The sequence below is a fragment of the Elephas maximus genome, chromosome 1 (assembly GCF_024166365.1).
Source record: "Elephas maximus indicus isolate mEleMax1 chromosome 1, mEleMax1 primary haplotype, whole genome shotgun sequence".
Taxonomy (NCBI): Eukaryota; Metazoa; Chordata; class Mammalia; order Proboscidea; family Elephantidae; genus Elephas; species Elephas maximus.
Genome location: NC_064819.1, coordinates 23,761,041 through 23,787,310, shown reverse-complemented (window position 1 = coordinate 23,787,310; position 26,270 = coordinate 23,761,041). Strand labels below are relative to the sequence as shown.

At 37.9% G+C, this 26,270-nt stretch overlaps 1 protein-coding gene across 1 annotated transcript in view; it reads left to right on the top strand.

Moving 5' to 3' along the window:
* Positions 1–10,162: 10,162 nt before the first annotated feature.
* OSTN (osteocrin) overlaps positions 10,163–26,270 on the top strand; it is a 31,113-nt gene continuing 15,005 nt past the window's right edge. Inside the window, exons 1-2 of the mRNA XM_049874731.1 lie at positions 10,163–10,261; positions 13,041–13,240. Coding sequence (XP_049730688.1) covers positions 10,163–10,261; positions 13,041–13,240 — 299 coding nt within the window. The remainder of the gene's footprint in view (positions 10,262–13,040; positions 13,241–26,270) is intronic.

Here is a 26,270-nt window from a genome sequence, read left to right as displayed (position 1 = left end):
CTTATTGAAATGCCAAGATGATCTGTATAATGTCAAACTGTAATTTGTTCTCTTGATTTTTAACAAAAAATTTTGTAGACGGTCGCTATGAGTGGCCCCAAATTCCACATGTGGTGGTTCAAGATAAGCTTTATGTTCACTGACAGGGCTTGTCTCCAGAGACCTGCCTTCAGCTTCATAATAATCACATTTATATCATGTAATTAATATTTTTATATTAGGTTATAGTTTACAAATGATGTTATGCACGCTTGTAGAGTTCCTATTGCAAGTTCCTACTTGGCTATGACAAACTCAGCATTGAAAATGATGTAGTAATTTTTTCACAGATAAACTTACACAATTTCAAGACCTAGTACCTTGAAAATATATCTTTATACATTTTGTGTAAATAATATAATGGTAGGGTTGTTTGTGTGTTTGTTTTATTACTCTTATGATTTGAGCTGTTCATAAGTCATTGCACTATTTCATTCGATTCCCCAACCACCAGTGTATAGTCGTTAACATTACTCTTTTAAAAATTAATAAAGTAAGACTTAGGCAGTTTAAGCTTCTTGCCCAAGGTCACTAGGCCAATAAGTAGCACAGTAAGGACACTTAGGCCTTCAAATCTAATTCTGAGTCTTTTACTCATTGTCACAGTAATAACTTTTCTCACCTTGAATACCTATTTATTGACTAAGAGTTTTATTTAAAAGTATTTGTTAGTTCATCTAAAAGGGTTTTCGGGGTAACTATCATGTGAAAAAAATATGTGTGTGGGGGAAACCCTGGTGGCGTAGTGGTTAAGTCCTACGGGTGCTAACCAAAAGTTTAGTGGTTCAAATCCACCAGGTGCTCCTTGGAAACTCTATGAGGCAGTTCTACTCTGTCCTATAGGGTCGTTAGGAGTCGGAATTGACTCAACAGCAATGGGTTTGTTTTTTGTTTGTTTTCTTTGTTTTTTTGGTACGTGTGTGTGATTTTGGTGGTCATTTCAGATGCCTGAGCACTGGAAATTAAAAATTCATAATATAAAAATTTCCTATTTTTGTATTCACTAATATTGAATGGAAGATTTATAGTTACTAAGAAAATATTCAAGTGATTATTTTACCCTGATAGACGGAAGGTTATCTCCAAATGTAGTGAAATAGATACTCCATCAAATTTTTACAAATTATTAATATCATGTGACTTTTAAAATGTTTATCTGGTAATTATGTTAAATATCATACCATTCCTACTTTCTCTGTGCCCAAAAGAGGGATGTAGCTGCATTCTGTTGTGTCTAAAATCTCAGCTGTAACAATTCTGGAATGTGTGTGGATTTGAGCATAGTGACTTAAGCACTTAGAGAAAAGTTTAAAAAAAAGTTCCAAGTAAACTTTTGAAAATAAAAAGAAATATATATATATGTGTGTGTGTGTGTATATAAAATGTTCATCAATTCTAAAGCTCACCTTTTAACATTTTTGAAAATGGGGTAAATTTTACTCTTGATAGCATGTCATTATTTAATTGGTAGCATTGTATCTTTCTTAAATTAAAAATGGGATCTCTTACCATGAATGAGGTCTTAAATTCAGGGATTTGGGGACCCTTTCTTTTCAGCTAGAAGTACTTAAAATTAAAAAGAGATGTATTTATATGAAAGCCTAGAGACAATCTTGTATGTTGACTCTGGCTGATTTGAGGGACAGCAAAAAGGTTTTTCTACCTAGACCTACCCCAACTATATCATTACCTATAGTGGCCGCACTTCCACCAGAGAAAAAGCCAGATTCACCAACAGACTTAAAAAGCCAGAAGCAGCATTAAAGGTGAGTTAGACCAACCCCATTTTATGTGGAAAGGGAAACCCTGGTGGTGTGGTGGTTAAGAGCTATGGCTGCTAACCAAGAGGTCAGCAGTTCGAATCCACGAGGCACTCCTTGGAAACTGTATGGGGGAGTTCTACTCTGTCCTATAGTACCACTATGAGTCGTAATCGACTGGGCAACAGGCTTTTTGTTTCTTTTTTTAGACAGGAAAGAGTTTACTAAAGATCACACAGTTAAATAGCAGCTGAAACAAAGCCAGAGCCTCACAACTCCCAGATCAGATCTCCTTCTATGATCTCAACCTCCGCCTACTTTGTGTTAAGCATTGTTTTGCTTAGGTCCTGTTTAAAAATTAAAAATTACAGTTACTCTATTATTAAAAAACAAAAATAAGGTGGCTTTAACTTAAGGGATTGGCTAAAGAGTAAATTGAAGAGAACTTGTCCTACTTTACAATTTTGTTTAAGGACCAAGCTGGCTACAAGACCACCATTAGTTTCAGAGAAAGACAGCTGTGAGCAGTGATATAAGCAGGCTCGTAGTCATTGCATAGTGTCAGAACTAGGGGCACCTTAACATCCTCTTAAATCTCAGTTTAAAACATCTGTGCTCTGTCAAAGTGGGGAAAGAGTGCCGAGAAAATATAGACGTTTAATTGGTCTTTGACTTTTGTTGAAACTAGTGATGGAGTGCAGTCTGCTTTGAAGACTTCCAATCAAGAAATTCAGACAAATAGACAAGTTCCCAGAATTCCTCAAGATCCACCTGCAAAGCCAGCATTCTTGTGAATTTCTAAGAGTTGGTTGACAGTACTTAAGTCAGATATTAATTATAAAATCTCAGACTGAAGAGAAATTCCCTTCATCACCTGAGTAGCTTCTTTAACACCAGCCTTCAAAGTCAGAGGGCTAAAAAGTTTTATAAAAGTGCATTGGATCAGATACTGGCTCTTTGCTTCTCTTTTTCGGCTTAATCCTCTCTAGTTTTAACAGCTTCCCTTATTCCCGTCTTGCTCTTTGTTTTTAGATCAGTTATTCTCAATTTTTTTTTTTTTTTTTACAATAACAATGACTCTCAATACTGGAAATATTTTTTTCTTCGTTTTAACAGACTTCTCATTTAACTCTGTTTTAGATATAATTCAGTCAGCTTCTTTACTACTCAACTTTCAGAGCCTTGAACCTTTCACGTGCCAATATGCGCCCTCAATGTTCAAAAAATATATATGACTACAAAAAATCATGTTGCCTTTCAGGGTATGAGTCCTTACACGTGGAAAGCCTGGAACAAAGTATAAGATTTAATAAAATGCAAGATGTTTGTCAGTTCCTCAGTATTATTTGAAAAGTGAAAATGCATGCACATGGTAGACCAATTGGCTAAAAATGAATGACATACCCACCGAATTCTTCTTATAAGGCAGATTCTATGCTCCCTGTGTCTTTTGAAACTCCTTGCAACCCAGGAAATATTATTTTAAAATCATTCAACAGAAAATATTGACGGACTGACAAAATTAGAGACACGTCTACATTGGAGCACTCACACAGTCAATGAACATCTTTTGAGCATGCTTTTCTGTGATCTGCAGTGTACATGGGGCCAAGCAGATTTTTAAATTACGGGCTATATTTATCCACTATCAACAAAATGGGGAAATAGAGCTGAGCCAATCTTTCCTGTCCCTCCCTATAATTTCCTCTGTTTCTAATTTCGTAGCAATAAAGTTTTAACTAGTTAATCAAATGTCTTTTGTGCGGCAGGTGCCGGGGTGTTTGTTTTCATTAGTGTACCGAATGCCATATTTAGGAATGTGGCCTTTTGGTTAACTGGCTAGGCACATGGCTTTAAACCATTAAATGTGTGTATTTAAACTCCGAGTTTATTTTTACATCTTCATGTCCGAATAATCAGGATGTGGTTATCTGTAAGATGATACATTATAACTTATTTCCTTTATACACCCAAGCACAAAAATATATGCCTTAAACATGATCACCAATATTGTAAACAGCCCTCCCCCCCAGCCATTTATAAGATTTCAGAGTTGAAGAAAAACCCAGTTAGTAAAATGTACATGAAAATAGTCAAAGGAAATCCACATGGAAAGGCTTATAAACTTGGGAAATCTCACACTTTGTAAATTGTTTTTTTAACATGCTAAAAAGAAAGGAAGGAAAACCTCATAATTGCAGTTTCTTTGATTAAGTGAGAGAACTTTAAAAAGCAAAACATATGCCAGAAATATGAGATCACAAAAAATACAGTTATCATCTTAATATACCTTCTTTATGGCAAGCAAAGTAAAAGACGCATCAGCAAAAACAGAACGAAAAAAAATACAATTTGGGGCTGATTTTCTAAAGGAAATTTTTACCAGGGAACCATTGTATTCTTTTATTGTCGTTTGTCTACTTTCTCATTTTAAAGAGAGGCATAGTCATGATTTATGGTTTTTTGATAGTTACCAAAAACCCAGTTTAAATGTCAATTTGGCACAAAAAAGAATACAGAGAGAGTTTACAGCTCCCTTCCAGAAAATTATGGATTACAGAGAAGTAGCTAATGACAGTCATTATGTACAAGATTCCAATATAGTTGGTGGCATAACAAAGAATTAGTTTAGGCTATATTACATGGAAATTAAAACTGTATTTATAAATAAGTGCTATAGACAATGCTAAAATATTTTTTTATCTCTGTTATAAATCTTAATAGACATGGTTAATACCGATGCTACCCTGTCTGTATAAAACAACTATCTAGGAACAGTGGTTAAGAGCTCAGCTGACAACAAAATTCAGCAGTTCAAATCCACCAGCCACTCCTTGGAAACCCTATGAGGCAGTTCTGCTGTGTCCTATAGGGTCACTGTGAGTGGAAATCTATTTGATGGCAAAGGGTTTTTTTGGGGGGGAGGGGGGTTTATCTTTATTCTAACATGTAGCATTTATTATTAAAATCTACATTGAGGTTGCACAATACCATTTTTTAGAAGGTGTCATTAAAAAAAAAAAAAAAAATCCTGGTCCCACCAAAGAGAAAATAGAATAAAAGAGAAACATTTTTCTTTTAGAATAATTCTCTTTTAGAAAATTAGAAATATTTAGGAACATGTCTCTTTTAGAATATTTCTCACACCAAACAGAACCATTTGAACATTTGGATTATTGTGTTGGCAAAGAATATTGAATATACAATGAACTGCCAAAAGAAAGAACAAATCTGCCTTGGAAGAAGCTCAGCCAGAATGCTCATTAGAAGTGAGGATGGCGAGACTACATCTCACATACTTTGGCCATGTTATCAGAAGGGATCAGTCCCTGGAGAAGGACATCATGCTTGGTAAAGTAGAGGGTCAATGAAAAAGAGGAAGACCCTCACAAATAAAACCTCATAAAGTTCTTTCACTTAGAAATTATAAATGCTTTATGGGATAAAGAAACCCTGGTGGCATAGTGGTTAAGTGCTGTAGCTGCTAACCAAAAGGTTGGGAGTTCGTATCCACCAGGTGCTCCTTGGAAACACTATGGGGCAGTTCTGCTCTGTCCTATAAGGTCACTATGAGTTGGAATCGACTCAATGGCAACGGGTTTTTATGGGATAAAGAAGTTAAACTTTAATCAGTTCAGTCCCCTCAAAGTCCTGTTCAGATGAGAATCTTCCTCACTTCACAAATAAGGAAAATGACCCCTCGAAGCCCTGTTCAGATGAGAATCTTCCTCACTTCACAAATAAGGAAAATGAAGTTCAAGTAGGTTAAATGATACACAATCAAGGTCACACTAATACTAAGGCAGAAGAGACTCAAAGTCGGGTTTCAAATTCCATGTTAGCATCCCTTCCTCTTTGCTTCTAGCAAACTTTCCAGATGATATTCTTTGCGGGGGGGTGGGCGGGGAAGCTTACTGAGACTTTTTACTTGAAAAGGATGGATCCAGGGGAACTTTTCCGATGCCATGTACTAAATGGCAAAACTTGGGTTCAGACCTACCCTGTTCTAGCCCATACCCCATGATCTCCCCTCTTCAGCCCATTGCCTCCCCCTGTACCACGTGGTGTTTAGAGAAGCAGTGGTGTCCAACTGTCAGCTGGCTGGCCTCGTATAGACCATGCCCGCACCTCCCCCCCCCCAAAAAAAAAAAAACTGTTGCCATAGAATCAATTCCAACCCATGGCAACCCCATGTGTTTCAGAGTAGAACCACGCTCCATAGTGTTTTCATGGTTGTGACCTTTACGAAACAGATGCCAGGTCTTTCCTTAGAGGTGCCTCTGGGTGGGTTCAAACTGCCAACCTTTCAGTTCGTATCTGAGCACTTAACCATTTGCACCACTCTGGGTAGATGAAATTTAATTGGTGTATGTGGTTTTGTTGTTGTTAGGTGCCATCGAGTCGGTTCTGACTCAGTAACCACCCTATGCACGACAGAATGAAAACACTGCTCGGTCCTGCGCCATCCTCACAATCATCGCTATGCTTCAGCCCATTGTTGCAGCCACTGTGTCAGTCCATCTAGTTGAGGGTCTTCCTTTCAGTCGCTGACCCTCTGCTTTACCAAGCATGATGTCCTTCTTCAGGGACTGATTCCTCCTGATAACATGTCCAAAAGTACATGAGACGTAGTCTCACCATCCTGGCTTCTAAGGAACATTCTGGCTGTACTTCCTCCAAGACAGGTTTGTTTGTTCTTTTGGCAGTCTGTGGTATATTCAATATTCTTCACCAGCACAATCATCCAAAGGCACCAATTCTTCTTCCATCTTCTTTATTCATTTGTTCAGCTTTCACATGCATGAGGCAATTGAAAATACCATGGCTTGGGTCAGGCACACCTTAGTCTTCAGGGTGATGTCTTTGCTTTTCAACACTTTAAAGAGGTCCTTTACAGCAGATTTGTCCAATGCAATGTGTCCTTTGATTTCCTGACTGCTGCTTCCATGGGTGTTGATTGCAGATACAAGTAAAATGAAATCCTTGACAACTTCAGTCTTTTCTCCGTTTATCATGATGTTGCTTATTGGTCCAGTTGTGAGGATTTTTGTTTTCTTTGTGTTAAAGTGTAATCCACCCTGAAGGCTGTGGTCTTTAATCTTTGTCAGTAAGTGATTCAAGCCCTCTTCACTTTCAGCAAGCAAGGTTGTGCCATCTGGATAATCCAGGCTGTTAACGAGTCTTTCTCCAATCCTGATGCCCAGCTCTTCATGTAGTCCAGCTACTCGGATTATTTGCCCAATATACAGATCAAATAGGTATGGTGAAAGGATACAACCCTGACGCACACATTTCTTGACTTTAAACCACGTAGTATCTGCTAGGTCTGTTCGAATGACTGCCTCTTGATCTATATACAGCTCCCTCATGAGCACAGTTGAGTGTTCTGGAATTCTCATCCTCCAGAATTTTATCCATAATTTGTTATGATCCACACAGTCGAATGCCTTAGCCTAGTCAATAAAACACAGGTAAGCATCTTTCTGGTATTCTCTGCTTTCAGCCAGGATCTGTCTAACATCAGCAATGATATCCCTTCTTCCACATCCTCTTCTAAATCCAGCTTGAGTTTCTGGCAGTTCCTTGCCAATATACTGCTGCAACCACTTTTGAGTGATCTTAGCAAAATTTTGCTTATAAGTAATATTAACGATGTTGTTTGATAATTTCTGCATTTGGTTGGATCACCTTTCTTGGGAATAGGCATAAATATGGATCTCTTCCAGTTGATTGGCCAGATAGCTATCTTCCAAATTTCTTGGCATAGACAAGTGAGCACTTCTAGCACTGCATCCATTTGTTGAAACATCTCAATTGGTATTCTGTCAATTCCCAAAGCCTTGTTTTACTCCAAAGCCTTCAGTGCAGCTTGGACTTCTTCCTTCAGTAGCATCAGTTCCTGATCATATGTTACCTCCTGAAATGGTTCAATGTTGACTAATTCTTTTTGGTATAGTGACTGTGTATTCCTTCCATCTTCTTTTGATGAGTCCTGTGTCATTTAGCATTTTCCTGTAGAATTCTTCAGTATTGCAACTCGAGGCTTGAATTTTTTCTTCATTTCTTTCACCTTGAGAAATGCCAAGCAAGTTCTTCCCTTTTGGTTTTCCATCTCCAGGTCTTTGCACATATTGTCATAATGCTTTGTCTTCTCGAGCCACCCTTTGAAATCTTCTGTTCAGCTCTTTTACTTCATCATTTTCTCCTTTTGCTTTAGCTACTCGATGTTCAAGAGCAAGTTTCAGAGTATCTCTGACATCCATTTAGGTCTTTTCTTTTTCTCCTGTCTTTTTATTGACCTCTTAGTTTCTTCACGTATGATGTCCTTAATGTCATTCCACAAGCCTTCTGGTCTTTGGTCATTCATGTTCAACATGTCAAATCTATTTTTGAGATAGTCTCTGAATGCCGGTGGGATATACTCAAGGTCGTACTTTGGCTCTCATGGACTTGTTCTAATTTTCTTCAGTTTCAACTTGAACTTGCATGTGAGCAACTGATTAAACCTGTTTGCCATGGGTGACCCTGCTGGTATTTGAATACCAGTGGCATGGCTTCCAGCATCACAGCAACACACAATTCCTCACAGTATGACAAACTTACAGACACATGAGGGAATTGATGTATAGTGTTTTTTTTTTCTTTTAAAGAATCAAAAATGTATAGATAATACACCTTTATGCTTACTACCCAGAATTTTTTAGATATAATATTTTAATATATGTAATTAAAAATATAAATAGAAATGGAGTCATTTCTGGTGATGCAGTGGTTTAGCACTCGGATGCTAACCAACAGGTTGGCAGTTCGAATCCACCAGCAGCTTCTTGGAAACCTTATAGGGCAGCTCTACTCTGTCTTGTACAGTTGCTATGAGTCAGAATTGACTCACCAGCGATGCGTACATTCCCTTCAATAATCTAATTCACTTTCCTCCCTCTCTGGAGGAAATGAGTTTTACTTGTATGAGTTATGTTCCATATTTTTACACTCTAATTACATCTATATATTCCAAAATATATGGATTTTTTTATGTACGTACAATTTAAGCAAATGGGATCATGCCATAGTTATTATTCTAAGATTTCCCATTTCTCCTCAAAGCTATTTCTTTGAAATCCATGCATATATACACACACAAATACTTAAGTTATTTGTTTTAAGTCCATAGTATGAATATATCTCAACCAATAAATCCATTCCTTCTACAGTGGGGCATTTGAGTTAACTCCAAATTTTTACTGCTATAAACAGCCAGGGTATGTGCATGTCTCTTTATGCACATGTGAGAATCTCTCTGGGGTACGTTCCTAGAAGTAGAATAAATGAGGCATAAATAGGACAAGATCATTTTCAACTTTCTTTATATTGCCCACTTTTCTTCAAGTGATTGGATCCATTTACAAATTCAGCAGCTTTATTTGTTTTTCTGTTTCTTTCTTTCTTTTTTTTTGATTGTACTTGATGAAGGTTTACAGAACAAACTAACTTCTCATTAAACAGTACACATATTGTTTTATGACATTGTTTAACAACCCCACGACATATCAACACTCTCCCCTCTCAACCTTGGCCTCCCTATTACCAGGTTTCCTGTCCCTTCCTGCCTTCTAGTCTTTGCCCCTGGGCTGCTGCACCCCTTTAGTCTCATTTTATTTTATGGGCCTGTCTAATCTTTGGATGAAAGGTGAACCTCAGGATGTTTTTTCTTTTTCTTACCATCAGCCTAACACTTCCACTGTTGACTTTAAATTTTTTCTGATCTGATGCGTGTCAAATGGTATAGCAATTATAATTTTATTTGTATTTCCTGATTATTAAGTAGGCTGCATGTATTTTTTTATGTTTATTGTCCATGAAGCTCTCCTTTTTCTACGAAACCCCCATCGATAATATTGGCCTATTTTTGTTTTATTAAGTATGTCATTTTTAATTTACATGTTTTATATGCTGATACTTTTCATATATGTTGGAAGTGTCTTTCAGTTTGTAGTTTGTCATTTGATTTTGTTTATTGTACCTATCATACATAATGTTTCAATTGTAATATAGTAAAATTTGTCTATTTTTTCTTTAAGATATCTACCTTTTGAATCTTCTTAAGAAATCCATACGTAACACAAGGACAGAGATATTCTTCTATTGGATGTGTGGCATTATTGAAAATTTGAATTTAAATACTTTTAGACATGGGACATTCTCTCTGGTTCGCTACAGACCCCACCAGATCTGCATGCCAGCATATAATAGTGAAATACTTTGGCTTATCACTTGCCTCTAACAGGCTTTCTAGGAGCTTTTGGTTTTCTCAGTCTTTGTATGCCAAGCTAATAAATGTTAACCCTGATGTGCGTGACCCTTAGATGCTGGGCTGGAGAGTGGCGAGTGCACAGTTCATCCTGGCTGTGATGCTGATGCTGTGGAGCTCAGGAAAAGTGTTCTCAGTGGATGTAGCAACAGAGGTAATGGAAAATAGCTCAAGGGACCATATATGTTTTATGAACATAGCTGATCCAACTAGATTCAGAAGCCAGTGCAGCACACAAATAGGAATATGTCTTGAAATCACAAAAATCAATCAAATAGGCCTAATTTTTTATTTGCTTTATTTTTATTCCCAATATGACATTCAAGGTTGTAAATTTCAAATGTAAAAAGTAATAATTATTAGCCTTGTCTTCCCAGTGGATTCCAAGAAAGCCAGTTTTCTAAATGTTAAAAGATATTGGAAGTAAGAACCAAGGTTTATTTTCCTTAAACAATAAAGCCTAAGAAAAATTCATTACCATTTCAGATATAATCAAATCAGTTACATCAAGATGAAGTGCTTTGAAATAAAATTTAAAGTTGTTTGCATGTCAAAATATGCATAATTTTTACCATCCTTATTACTGTACAAATATTTTCTTGGTGACGACTGAATTACAAAGTGAAAGAGGTGTGTGGACATTCCCACAGAGAAAGAAAATTAATCTGGTTTATTTGACCTTATAAGAAGTATATATTGTTTGCATTTCTTCTGGAGCCCTGGTGTCACAGTGGTTAAGCTTTTGGCTGCTAACCAAAAGGTCGGCAGTTCGAATCCACCAGCTGCTCTTTGGAAACCTTATGGGGCAGTTCTACTCTGTCCTATAGGGTCACTCTGTGTTGGAATCAACTTGAGAGCAAGGGTTTGGTTTGGGGTTATTCTTAAATAACAAAAAGAGATATTCTGAAATGCATTTTACCAAACGGTAATCTCTTCTTTTTCCTGAGAATTAAGGAGATCTTTAAAAAGAACCAGAATTCTATTGTATATGAGGCATTAGTTGGAAGAATAAAAGTATTTTTTTGGAGGATGTGCTGGGAAATAATAAAAGATCTAAAGATCTCCTATCTTCTCCTTAGAAGGTTTGTCGTCTGCTCTTTGGGTTTCTTTCTCATAATTGTAGCACCCTTCTCTCATTCTGTTTCTATGTTGTCAGACTTGCATAGGGAAGTGACAAAAGTTGGAATTTTCAAAGGAAGTTGAAGCCATATTGTAGGTAGCAGAGAGCTACCTGATTAAAGTGGTGTTTGGAGATAATTAACTTCACGGCAGTATGCTGGATGGGACAGAACATAGTGGGAGATAAGAAGTAAGGAAACAAGTTCTAAGACCATCAAGGGAGTACGCTAAATCGTGAAGAGGACTTGATGCCACTACTGATAAGTGTCAGACAGAGCAGGAGCAAGGGAGATTGTTCAGGAACAAATGACTGGACTTAATGTAGGTTTGACTGTCTTAGGAAAGAGGCAGCTCAGTAGCTTCGAGGCTACGTTTCAGACTAAACGTATTTCAAAAGAGAATTGCTTGGGCCAAAGATGAAAGGGTTTTATTGGTGAAGATGAGAAAATTAGAAAAAGAACGTAAGAAGAAAGAGAAAAGATAACAAAGGTGAAGGAAAATCAAAACTAAGACCAAGAACTAGACACTTAGAAGAATGTGTCTAAAGGGGAAAAGAGAACAGACCACTGGAGCTAAAATTTCTTCCCATGGGGGACTATGGGGAAGCTCTTGGAAAAGGGGCAGAATCTCATGGACTACAGAATGACTTGGGATAGTTAATGCAAGAACATACTCCCCCACACAAATGCTGCTATTGAGCCAGGAAAGGAAAAGACAGACTTCACAAACTGGACTCCCATCACGTACTTATATAACTTGAATGAAGTGCAAAGGGGCAAATATATGGAATGAACAAATGAAAAATCTTGCATGAAATAATAAAGTTACTGGTACAGCTCTGACTATTGTAGACCCTCATTGGTATTTGCTAATAAATGAATCACATGGAGGGAGACAGTAAACTCCCTGAGGGCAGAGACTAGACTTTGTACATTTTTGTTTTCCTGAGGTCTAATGTAGAACGTGGTACATAGTAGATGCTTAGTGACTGTGGCTTGAATAAATAAGAAATGAATGAACAGTGAAAGAAAATAGCATGAGGTTTAGCCTTCTCCAGAATTCATTCAATAAATATGTCAAAAGTTTATTGAGTTCTAACTGTGAGCAGAGTTGCTGGGTGGTGCACATTGTTAATGTGCTCAGCCACTGACTTAAATATTGGAGGTTTAGGTCCACCCAGAGGCACCTCAGAAGAAAAGCTTGTTGATCTATTACTGAAAAATCATCCACTGGAAACCCTATGGAGCACAGTTCTACTCTGACACACATAGGGTTGCCATGAATTAGAGTTGACTTAATGGCAACTGGGCTTTTTTTTTTTAAGACTATTCTTGGGCTAGGCATTGAATAGAACAAATACAAGGTTAAGTAGACACAATTCTTACCGTCAGGTTATTCACAATCTAATCAGATATACAGATATGTTGTAACCATTCTAATATGAGATAAAATGTAATGAATGCTATGATGGAGGAAGTGTGAATAACTTGCTATGGGAATGTTAAGGAAGGATGCAGTTATCATTGGAAATGAATCAGAAAGAACAATCAGTTACTATTTCAGAGGCAGGCCTGGAGCCTTTTTCTTTTCTTTGTTTTGTTTCAATTTCTTTTGAATATATCTCACTTCTTCGTGTTTCAGGCCCACAAAATCTGTTTCTCTATGGAACGTAACTCCATGAGATATCAGAAAACATTTCATGAGGGGCCTGTCAGCTACAGGTAGCAGAAGCCAAATGTAGAACATAGTATTTATTTTGGGTTTGGTGGTGGTTGTTGTCTTCATGAGTGGAATTGCCTCTCTCTGTCCTACAGGCCTTTAATTCTGGAGTCATTGACCTACAGTCACAGCCCACAGTCAGGGAAGAGAAATCAGCTACCAATCTGGCAGCAAAAATCTTGCTTCTTGATGAGAATGATGTCATTGAGACAAAGAAGAAAAGGAGTTTCTCTGGTTTTGGGTCTCCTCTGGACAGACTGTCAGCTGGCTCTGTAGATCATAAAGGGAAAAAGAGGTAAGGGAGCTCCCGAAGGACGGTTTTCAGTTTCTAATTCTTCCACTCTGGGTTTCGAAGCAGAGAATTCCACATTAAAAAAAAGAAAAAAAAGTACAGTGAAAACACTGTAGGTAATCAGACTTGATGGCATGTTAGGTAACTTGTGGGATTTATTATGCGATTTGGGAAACAACTGCTCAGGGAATAAAATTACTGCTATGGCCTGCATTCATGTTTTTGTTGTAATGCTTCCAGGGGAAGATCCTGTTGCAAAAGCAGATATAAAATAGTTATTATCAGACATTACTGCAGTCGGTGAGGGACAGTGTGCATGCAGTGGGACAAATGTCCTGCTCAATTGAGTTTTCTATTTAACAGACAGCACCTGAGTACTATTTTTATTTTTACCCTTGATACAAAGCTTTTCAAAATATGTGAATGTGTCTGCTCTCCTACACCAAGAGGCGGTGAGGAAAGAGCTCTCAGAACCTGCAGCGACAATACTTGTTTGAGTCGAATCCTACTGATTTTTAGCCATGGGTCTTGTACGAGTATCTTATCCTCTATGATCCTCAGCTTTTTTTAATCTGTAAAATGGGAATAATAATTACCTCAGTGAAAAGAAAATGAGATAGTCAAGTAAAAGTGTTTATAACAGATGTAGAGTAATTAAATCTCCCTTTAGTCATTGAGTGTCTGTCGATTCTCTAAAGCAGCCATTCAAATTAGATTCATTTTCTACCCCCTCAACAACTGTTCTTCATCCTGTGCATTTCCTATCAGTCATGGCACAAGAGAACACCCAATGACCAAAGTCAGGAATCTGGGAATTTGCTAGGATTCCTTTCCTCACCCTGAACATCCCGTTGTTCACAAAATTCTCTAAATCCCATCTGTTCTATATCTTACACAGCTCTGGAGTATGTCCCACTTTAAGGCTTTCCTAATTCTGGCCTGAAGGGTTATGTTTTTCACATTTGCCCTTTCTTCTGTCTTTTCTCATTTCCACCTCCACCACCACAACCAACCCTTCATAACCGGTATATGCTCTGTGCTGCCACACGGGTGATCATCTAAAACAAAATTCTTTGTGAAATGTGACCCATTGCTTACAGAACAAAATTCACATAAATCCTTAGTGACTCCTTCCCAGAATTTCATGACCTGGCATATCATTTCTTCTTGTACTTGTCTTCACATCCTTTGCTTGAGTTTTACCTGCTTACTTGAAATAAGACCTGTAATGTTTGTTCATGATTCTATGACTTCACTGTTCTCAGTTGTTCTCGGAATACATGATGCAATTTGCTAGACCTCTATATACACACACACGCACATCATATACATATTACATGCATGTGCGTATTGCAAACATTCAAATGTAGCTTAGCTTGCAAGAAATAAAGATAAATTTGAATAGACCTTGTTTTGCTTCGGAACCATCTGAATATTTTATATAGTGATACAATAAAAATAAATATTAAAATGTGATACCCAGATATTAGAAAAGAAATAAAACAATTAAATATATACCCCAGGTGATGGCATTACTGCACCAAGGAGAAATTGTCCCAGTGTCAAAAAATTTGACTGTACATCCTTAGTAAAATATATAAGACAAAAGATCTGAAAGAAAAAAAAGTTGTAAAGCCATTTTCTGAAATCATATTGCTGGTGGTACTGCTGGTATTGTTATGCTAAGATTGTTGAGTATATATTGTAGGATAAAGCAAATAAGTGATCATTTGCTATTCCAGTTCTGTCATTCCTGGTGCTAAAAAGAACCAGTATTCACATCCTGGATAAAAATGAGATAAAGATGTAACTTGAATGTGTTAAATAAAAATTTTAAAACTCTGGTCCTTACATATTTAGAAAATATTTTAATTTCCAAAATGTCCATGAAGTATTCATATTAATATGAACTCATGTTTCTGAGTTAATATTCGTGTGAGTTCTTGATTCAGTCTGTGCACTGAAAATTCCTCAAAACAATCACCAATCCAGGAGCAATGAGCAATCTTTGTGCCCAGATTGCCATTGCTCAATACCATTTCCCACTTGAAGGAAGTAGAGCCCCTCAGAAAAAAAAATGTTGGAGCAGAGTATGTTCAAAATGAGCTCGTGCATCTTCTCATACCTGAGAGCAAAGAAACTTTCTATTAGTAAGGTCAGGTCAAAAGGACCCAAGAGCCAATTTGAAGACGTTCTCACCGCCCAAAGTAATATACTCAGAATCAATAGGTACGTGGTTATTGCTGTTAGTTGCTGTCCAGTTGGCTTCAGCTCATGGTGACCTTATGTATAGTAGAATGAAACATTGCCTGGTCCTGCACCATCTTCATGATCATTGGTATGTTAGAGTCCAGTGTTGTCGTTATTGTATCATCTCATTGAGGGTTTCTCTTGTCTTCTTTGGGCTTATACATTACCAAATATGATGTCCTTTTCTAGAGACTTGTCTTTCCTGATGATGTGTCCAAAGTTAGTGAGACAAAAGAAATATTCTGGTTGTTTTTCTTCTAAGGTTGATTTGTTCATTCTCTTGGCAGTTCATGTTATATTCAATATTCTTTGCAACACCATAGTTTGAACATGTCAATTTTCCTTTTTTTTTTTTTTTCATTATCCGACTTTTGTACACGTAGGAGGTGATTGAAAAGACTATGGCTTAGTTCAGCTGTGCCTTAGTCAATAAAGAACATTAACTACATTGCATTGAATATGCTGAAATTATGAATTAATAATGACATTTTAAAGATTAATTGGTCACCTTTGGAGAATGCTAATTATCAGTTCATTGTTTTGAAAACTCATAAATAAAAAGAATATTAAGCCCACCTTTCTTACGTGAATTGCACCAATGAGTAACTAATAGTGGATGAGGAGAAATTTGCTCCTTATTGAATTTTTACAGATTGAAGCAATGAATAAGAAATGACAGAATTAGTAGGTGAGGTAGACATTCACCTTATGGAATTATTCCTGTTAATAAGTTAAAAAGGAATGATAGAACTAGAATGTCTTTATTTTGCAAACCCTAAAGAAAAGATGAATCTAGGCACTGGTCACCAATGACTGCTATCATCACAAGAGTTTAAAACAGGTAGTCATTATGGAAACCCTGGTAGCATAGTGGTTAAGGATCCAGCTGCTAACTAAAAGGCCAGCAGTTCAAATCTACCAGATGCTTCTTGGAAACTCTATGGAGCAGTTCTACTCTGTCAATAGAGTCTCTGTGAGACAGAACGGACTCAACGGCAAAGAGTTTGGTTTAGGTAGTCATTATATATCTCCTTATGGAAGAACACGACACTACCTACAATACAGTCTTGCAATAACGCTAGATTTTATCAGGTTTAATGAAATAGAGAAGACAGAAAAATGGCTTCAGAGAATCTACAGCCATGTAAACAGCAAAATCCAGGCTGTGGGAAACTATAAGACAAATAATTCAGTAACTTCAATAAATATATTACAATAATTTGGGGGAAAATTTTTTTTAAAGATGGAAGGAGAAGGGGATTCTAAAGATTAAAATAGCCTTAAAAACTTATTAACCAATCAGAGTGTTTTTTGGGGTTCCGAGCCATACAAAAATCTGTTTATAAAGTAACATAAGAAATGGTTAGGAATGTGAATGATGACTAATCATTTGATGATATTCAGTAATTATTGTTTAAGTACAAAAATGGTTCTGTGGTTATGTTAAAACTGAGAGAAATCTCATTTTAATATTAAATATGAAATAATTTCTCTTGGATTTGCTTCAAAATATGATACAAGAGTAGAAGGTGGTACAGACCTAACAACATTTGTCATAAGTTGAGAAGTGTTCACTTTGAGTTATGGGTACATGGAAGTTCATTATACAGTTCTCTGTTTGCATATGTTTGAAATTTTCCATAATATTTTATTTTAAAAACTCAATGATAAGATAAACAGCGGATTAGACCTAGAAGAAAAGTAAATAAATTCATGATAAGATAAGGCTGAGGAAATGACTCAGAATATATCCCAAAGATGTCAAGAATAGAATGAGAAATTGCAACACAGAATTTAAGAGAAGAGGAAGAATCACTGTTTGAAAAGATTATGGGCATATTATTAAGAATTTTCCAGAAATGATGAAAAAATTATTTCTCAAATTCATGAATATTGACAAATTTTGACCCAAATAACTAATACCAATTTTGACAGGATAAGTGAATTAAAAGCAATGATTCTGCTAAAAGGAAATTGTGTAAGAGATGATCTAAAGGTTTAGATATTTAGGACGTGTTCTTGAAAGGATTGAGTAGCAAGATTTAGGTCTAAAAGCAGGTACTAAGAAGCAGGATAAGAAATGAAATTGGCAAGGGGTGTTGAGGGCTGAGAGAGATGCCATATTGTACAACCATTCATATTTTTACCCTCTGGACTTGTACGGTGCAAAACCCATGTAACCTTGTTTCCCTGGAGCCAGACTGTGAAGGTGCAATGTTGTGCAAAGCAGAAAGGATTTTAGTAAACAAGTTGATGACCTTCCACCACCATCAGTTGTCCTCAAGTCCGTTCCAACTCACGGCAACCCCAGGTGTGTCAGAGTAGAACTGTGACCTCAGGAGGTCAAAAATGATCTTTTTTCATTCCTTTTTCCTCTACCTTTACCTTCACATCCAACCCCTTCCAGGAGGTTGGCAGTGTTAAGGAGAGTTTATGCATTTGCACAGAAGTTCACTCACGAGCTTGACAAATTGAGGATTTCTCCTAATCCAGACTCTTTTACCTTGTTTCATGGCTGCAATTAGAATACAGAAACTCTGCTCCTTTGTTGTCGAAGATTTAACAGCCAAAGTGACCTCCAGTGTCAGGGATGCTTTACCTAATATTATTTAGAATGAGGCACACAGTGTAACAATTTTGTTGTTTACATGTAATTTATTTATGACTTTTATATTTTCATTTTTGATAATTGATGCTTGACTAATTCAAATTCCAAGGGCACTCACTTCCTACGAGATTTTTCCACAGCATTCTTTTTTTTTTTTTTTTTTAATACAGGAATGTTTGCTTTGGTCTTAAATTAAATATTAAATTTGGTTTGGGGGTCTAACATCAGGCAGTAAGAAGCATAATAACAAATAAAATTGGCTATTAGAGTTGAAGACAAACATGGATGCCATATTGTACAACCATGTATATTGTGGAAAAATATGGGAAAGAAATAATATAATGAAATATAAGGACAACCTGGAAAAATGTGGCAGAGAAATACTAGCAATTTCATCAAATATTTCAATAGGCATTCTCAAGTTTTAATAGAAAAAAAAATTTTAGACGTCTTTCAAAGTATAGCAATAACTCAAACAAGATTCATTTTCAAGGTTAAATTTTTCTCTCATCTGTTACAAAAATATTTTCAGCATTATTTCAGTTTACAGAATAAAGCCACAAGACTGAAGTTAATATTTTTACATATTTGGTAGCAAAAGCCTAGAGTATTGCAACCATTTTCTGAAAAGATGTTTCATACAAGTTACAGTAACTTTGTTTGGGAAAGCTGTACCTAGGATTATTTGATACTCTTTTATCACATTATATAAGATGATCCAGGTAAGTTTACTCCTTCATTCTTTATTTTTGGATTCTGTACAAGGCCGTGATTTTTTAAAAAATTTTAATATGCATGAATGAATACAAACACTTTCTGTAGTTGCTTATAATCGCCTGTGGTTTTCACATATGCGCCATAAATTTTCTCCCTCTTAGGCATGCATTCAGCATCTTATCACACTCACCAAAAGAAGGTAATAGGCCTGAGATCCATCTTCCTTACTTAAGCCCTAAAGAACCCACAACGTAGACAAGAGGATTTTTAACTTTTTTGTGTGCCATAACACTCATTGACACTCTGGTAAAATCTATGGACCGCCTCTTGTTGTTGTTGTTGTTAGGTGCCATTGAGTCAGTTCCAACTCATAGCGACCCTAAGCACAACAGAACGGAACACTGCCCGGTCCTGAGCCATCCTTACAATCGTTGTTACGCTTGAGCTCATTGTTGTAGCCACTGTGTCAATCCACCTCATTAAGGGTCTTCCTCTTTTCCACTGACCCTGTACTCTGCCAAGCATGATGTCCTTCTCCAGGGACTGATTCCTCATGACAACATGTCCAAAGTACGTAAGACACAGTTTCACCATCCTTGCCTCTAAGGAGCACTCTGGCCGCACTTCTTCCAAGACAGATTTGTTCGTTCTTCTGGCAGTCCATGGTATATTCAATATTCTTCGCTAACACCACAATTCAAAGGCGTCAACTCTTCTTCGGTCTTTCTTATTCATTGTTCAGCTTTCCATGCATATGATCCGATTGAAAATACCATGGCTGGGGTCAGGCTCACCTTAGTCTTCAGGGTAGAATACCAACTGAGATGCTTCAACAAACAGATGCAGTGCTGGAGGTGCTCACTCGTCTATGCCAAGAAATATGGAAGACAGCTTCCTGGCCAACTGACTGGAAGAGACCCATATTTATGCCTATTCCCAAGAAAGGCGATCCAACCAAATGTGGAAAAATGGACCACCTTTTAGAATAACGTTTTAATGGATAAGATGCATAGGAGATCAAAGATTACCAATTACATAGAACAAAAATCGGAATACTTTAAAAACTTTATCTGTAGTAAAATCACTACATGCTCCTCTATTACGACAAAAAAAAAAAAATTAACAAGACAAAGTGGCAGATCTGAAAACAATGCTAATTTCAAGTAGCGGTGAACATAAAAACCTTTCCTGAGTATCTACCACACAACTACAAGGAGCCCTGGTGGCACAATGATTAAGCGCTTGGCTGCTAATGGAAAGGTTGGTGGTTCAAAGCCACCAGCTGCTCTAAGGGAGAAAAGATCTGGCGGTCTGCTCTGGTATAAATTGCAGCCTAGGAAGCCTTAGGGGGTGGTTCTTCCCTGTCACATGGGGTTGATATAAGTTGGAATCGACAGCACGCGACAACTAAAATGTGATCTGGTATTTGTGATTTCTATTTATGACAAAGCTCCAGGTATTACTAATATTATTGTTATATGTTGCCTACTTTCATAATTGAGGCAAATGCTATTGGGGGTTAGTGAAAGTAAAGATGTAACCTGTTCTCTTTTAAGTCAATGGACTCCTAAGTTATATTGGCACATGACCTCAGATTTAAAAATTCTAAGTCTCAAGCATATGGAATTGCATTCTTTTTCTCTCAGTTTGTATAAATAGATATTTTATATTTCACCAGGAGATAATATAATAATGACTCTGTGTATTCCTTCCATCTTCTTTTGATGCTTCCTGCATCATTTAATATTTTCCCAATGGAATCCTTCACTATTGCAACTCGAGGCTTGGATTTTTTCTTCGGTTCTTTCAGCTTGAGAAACGCCTAGCTTGTTCTTCCCTTTTGGTTTTCCATCTCCAGCTCTTTGCACATGTCATTATAATACTTTACTTTGTCTTCTCAAGAGGCCCTTTGACATCTTCTGCTCAGTTCTTTTATTTCATCAATTCTTCCTTTCGCTTTAGCTGCTCAACGCTCAAGAGCAAGTTTCAGAGTCTCCTCTGACATCCATCTTGGTCTTTCTTTCTTTCCTGTCTTTTCAGTGACCTCTTGCTTTCTTCATGGATGATGTCCTTGATGTCATTCCACAACTCGTCTGGTCTTCTGTCACTAGTGTTCAATGCATCAAATCTGTTCTTCAGATGGCCTCTAAATTCATGCAGGACATACTCAAGGTCATATTTTGGCTCTCGTGGACTTGGTCTGATTTTCTTCAGTTTCAGCTTGAACTTGCATATGAGCAATTGATGATCTGTTCCCAGGAACCGATGGTACTGAAGGAAGAAGTCCAAGCTGCTATGAAGGCATTGGAAAAAAACAAGACTCCAGGAATTGATGGAATATCAATTGAGATGTTTCAACAAACAGATGCAGGGTTGGCGGTGCTCACTCATCTATGCCAAGAAATATGGAAGACAGCTTCCTGACCAACTGACTGGAAGAGACCCATATTTATGCCTATTCCCAAGAAAGATGATCCAACCGAATGTGGAAATTATAGAACAATATCATTAATGTCACATGCAAGGAAAATTTTGCTGAAGATCATTCAAAAGCGGCTGCAGCAGTATATCGACAGGGAACTGCCAGAAATTCAGGTCGGTTTCAGAAGAGGATGTGGAACCAGGGATATCATTGCTGATGTCAGATGGATCCTGGCTGAAAGCAGAGACTACCAGAAGGATGTTTACCTGTGTTTTATTGACTATGCAAAGGCATTCAATTGTGTGGATCATAACAAACTATGGATAACGTGAAGAATGGGAATTCCAGAACACTTAATTGTGCTCATGAGGGACCTTTACATAGATCAAGAGGCAGTTGTTTGGACAGAACAAGGGGATACTGATTGGTTTAAAGTCAGGAAAGGTGTGCGTCAGGGTTGTATTCTTTCACCATACCTATTTAATCCATATGCTGAACAAATAATACGAGAAGCTGGACTGTATGAAGAAGAACTGGGCTTCAGGATTGGAGAAAGACTCATTAACAACCTGCGTTATGCAGATGACACAACCTTGCTTGCTGAAAGTGAAGAGGACTTGAAGCACTTACTAATGAAGATCAAAGACCACAGCCTTCGGTATGGACTGCAGCTCAACATAAAGAAAACAAAAATCCTCACAACTGGATCAATGAGCACCATCATGATAAACAGAGAAAAGATTGAAGTTGTCAAGGATTTCATTTTACTTGGATCCACAATCAACAGCCATGAAAGCAGCAGTCAAGAAATCAAAAGACGCATTGCATTGGGCAAATCTGCTGCAAAGGACCTCTTCAAAGGGTTGAAGAGCAAAGATGTCACCCTGAAGACTAAGGTGTGCCTGACCCAAGCCGTGGTTTTTCAATCACATCATATGCATCTGAAAGCTGGACAATGAATAAGAAAGACCGAAGAAAAGTTGACACCTTTGAATTGTGGTGTTGGTGAAGAATATTGAATATACCATGGACTGCCAAAAGAATGAACAAACCTGTCTTGGAAGAAGTGCGGCCAGAATGCTCCTTAGAGGCAAGGATGGCGAAACTGTGTCTTACATACTTTGGACATGTTAGGAGGGATTAGTCCCTGGAGAAGGACATCATGCTTGGCAGAGCACAGGGTCAGCGGAAAAGAGGGAGACCCTCAACGGGGTGGATTAACACAGTGGCTGCAACAATGAGCTCAAGCATAGCAATGATTGTAAGGATGGCGCAGGACCAGGCAGTGTTTCCTTCTGTTGTGCATAGGGTCGCTATGAGTCGGAACCAACTTGACGGCACCTAAAAACAACGACATCTATCGGGATTCAAACAGGAAGGAGACGGCACATTTGACATAGGAAAATCTGAGAAGGGTTTACTCATACTGGGACTATTTACAAAAGTCTGGGTGTAGATGAATAATAATGAATGGTATCAAAGCCCAGGGCAGTAGCTCGAAGAGACAAATGAAGGGTAAGGATTCCAGAACTTAGACAGAGAGTCATGGAGAGAAGCAGTGACCTTCGGTGAAGGCCATAACTCACTTGAAGCAACCATACAAGGATGGAGCCAGAGAAAAAATTATCTTGCCTCTCTCCCAGGCTCTCTCAGTTGTCTCACCAAGGCTGCCCATTGCCTGGTCTAAACCAAAGCCAGAGGGCACAGGAACTTTTATGTAAGATCAGCCTCATGCAATAGAAAACAGGGTGAGAAAGGGTGGAAAGCAGATCTGGAGGGCAGACAGAAGATATCCAAACAATTATATACGTTTTATTGATTCAGAGTCAACAAACACTGTGTTCCAGGACATTGTTATTGTGACCACTTAATTGGAAGAGAAGGGTTCCATAGGACATAATCAGGAAAACAATTTCATCTGCCACTGCCATACGTTAAAGCCCAATCAATGGAAGTTATTGTTCCCTAGTCCTTGGATTAAAAACTAAGGCAGCTTCTATGGCCCTACTGGTCACAATAAAACATTCGAAATCCCTCTATTCACTTTTATTAAAGAAACAGCCGTATTTAAGTAATTAAAATAACCAATTGCATGTTTAAGCCAAAACCATGAATATTAAAGCTTCTCCTTTACCCACCTTGGGCCTTATTCAAGTTGGAGAGCTGCAATGGATAGGGGGTTGTGGTCAGTTTATCCATATCCTTTCCCCTCCCCCTTCCCACTGCAGTAGGCTCCCTGTGTCTCCACTAGAATTGGGGATGACAGTACAGAGAGGTTAAGAAAAGTTTTCCTTTCATGACCATGAAAGTCTATCATGGCCTGGCTTTAGCACTTTCTGACTTTGGTAAATGCTTAAAGCTGACTTGTTATCATGGGATGATCTTGTGTGGTCTTCGCATAGCCGCATTGGGAATGTTGATATAAGCACCCTTGCCTCTAGCAGTGCTGTTCTTCCACTAGGTCAATTTTGCTCCTAATCCCACCCCATCCTCTCAGCTTCTCCTTTAGATCACCACCTGTACCTTCTGCTAAGGTTGCCTCACCTATCACCCCTGGCAGGCAGCCCTTGGGTCAAGGTCCATTTTACAATGAAACCAGGCCAACTCTATCAACATGCATTTACATCTGTTCCACCGAAAACCCATATTGACCTCGGGTCACCGAAAGCGAAGCTGTTCCTTATGTCGCCATTCTTTACTCTAGTACTAACCCAATTCTCACAGCTTCTTGCCCATGACATTGTGTTGACATCATTCTATCATGTCTGCCATTCTTCAGTGGGCCAAGGTCAAGCTCTTTGAGTAATTTTCTTAAAGCCTTTCCTCCATATGAAGGAAGAGGAAAACTGTTGCAGCTCTTCAATACTTGCTCTAGAGAAATTCTCCCTTCTTGGCTTATTTAACATCAATCCTTTTATTGGATTAAAGTTGGAAGAATCGGTTTGTGGTGACCTTCTTTGCAAAGACTGCATATGTCCAACGCCTCGCTTTGGAATGCAAAAGGAAGCATTGGTCACCTACTCTTTTTCCTTTCTTTTCTCAGCTTTTTAGGGCCACAGTCAAAACTGAGGTAGAAAGAATCCCAATTTTAACATCTTGATACATTATTTTTTTCAAACTCATAACACTCTAAGTAAGAGGTATTTTACTGGTATATTTTCAGAGGCAAAATGATTTGCCTTTGATTACGTAACTATAAATTATATGCCAGGTTGTTTGACTCCACGTCAAGCTACTTCCAGTAAAGAAATTAAGGCTCTGTGAGAATTAGGCATTTGCCCAAGGCAAGGAATTATGACATTAGTTAGGAAATATATGCAATAAATGAACATATTTAGAATTTCTGTGCCTAGAATGTATGGGTTTCTTTCCTATGCCAAATATAAGGTTCAGGCTAAAGTTGAGAATAGCAGACCAGTTTCAATTTGTGGGACACAATTGCCCTTCTTGATGACAGAACCAAGATTAAGAATAAAAGATTAAAAAGCTGATCTCTCATTTTCCTTCCTCATTCATTGTGAAGCAATGCCATAGGCTTAGAATAACCGAGGCATCTCATGTGTTACTGTTTCTTTCCAGCTTCTATTTGGTGATGCCCAAAGCAGGTAGTTCAAAACGGGCTTCATTTCAGATGTGTGAAACACAGAAAAGGGATTTAGAGCATGGTGGTCTCTTCCCATGCTTCCTCCCACCTGGTTGAAAAGCAAAATCAGGCTATATAACGGGAAATGCCCTTGAGCACATGGCCTTGAGCTGTTCTTCCCCTAGCTGCCCTTTATTGCCTGCCTCGTCTGACCCCCAGCTCAACACTACAGTACAACACAGCCCTTCGCCTTTTCTCCTCGCCTTAACTTTTTAAGTTTTCTCCCAAAAGGGGAAGTACTTGATTCCATAAATAGGCTTTGAAATCTGTCTTACCTCCCCTGAAAAATTCCGTAAGACATTTTTGTATAAATCAATTTCCAGGATAGAATCTTCAAAAGTTTCATGAGAGCTCCAAAAACCTCCTGAATCAAGCATCCTCTCTGCCTACAGCTCTGGGGCAGCTTCCCAATCAAGCCTGCCTAGGTCACTTTACAGAAACTGAAACGGCATTATTTGATTCCAGTGCTCATGGCGTCTTTCTGAATACCTGTGCCTATGGCGCATTCCTTTGGATAATACTTCGGAAGTTGACATTATGCTAGTCAGCACTATTATTATAAACTTATCAGAATCTGTTCAAAATTGAACTATGACTTTTGAGAGAGAATTCCACAATAAGAAATCAACCTTCTCCTAAGTGCAGTAGCATTTTTTTTCATCAGTCTAATTTTACTCCATGTATTAGGAGGGAACAAGATTTTGCCCAGCCTCATAGTCCCATGTCGGGAAGTCCTCTTAGTACAAGGCTCCAGGCCCATTGCTCCACCCCTTAGTCACTCCTTCCCAGGTGAGGATGGTGACTTATCTGATTGGGAGGAGTAGTTGAGCTTGTTCTGCCCTTCCCCTTCCTTCCTGTATTTATTGGATAACTATCATGGAGGGCCTGGTGGCATAGTGGTTAAGAGCTACAGCTGCTAACCAAAAGGTTGGCAGTTTGCATCCACCACGTGCTCCTTGGAAACTCTATGGGCCAGTTCTACTCTGTCCTATAGAGTTGCTACGAGTTGGAATCTACTCAGCAGCAATGAGTTTGGTCTTTTTTTTTGTTTGTTTGAATGACTAGTTAGGTAAACCTGTCTAATCCAGGAAGGAAATGAAAGGAAGTGCTTTTAAACGCATTTGCAAAGCCATATTCTATATTAGGCCTTCTTAGTAATAATAATGACGTTTAGATTTTTATGCATTGATACTCGTGTCTTATTTATTTTTTTCTGAATGTGAACTAGGGGAAAGGGAGAATTATGCATCGGCCCCTTAAAACCAAATCATCACTCAGACTTACCTCGGTCCTTCATCCTAATATTCTCGAATTTGAATTTAGAAGCCTGATTATCTGTTTTAAATTTAGATATGACTCTGTGGACTTTCATTATTTCTCTTCTCATTTTTCC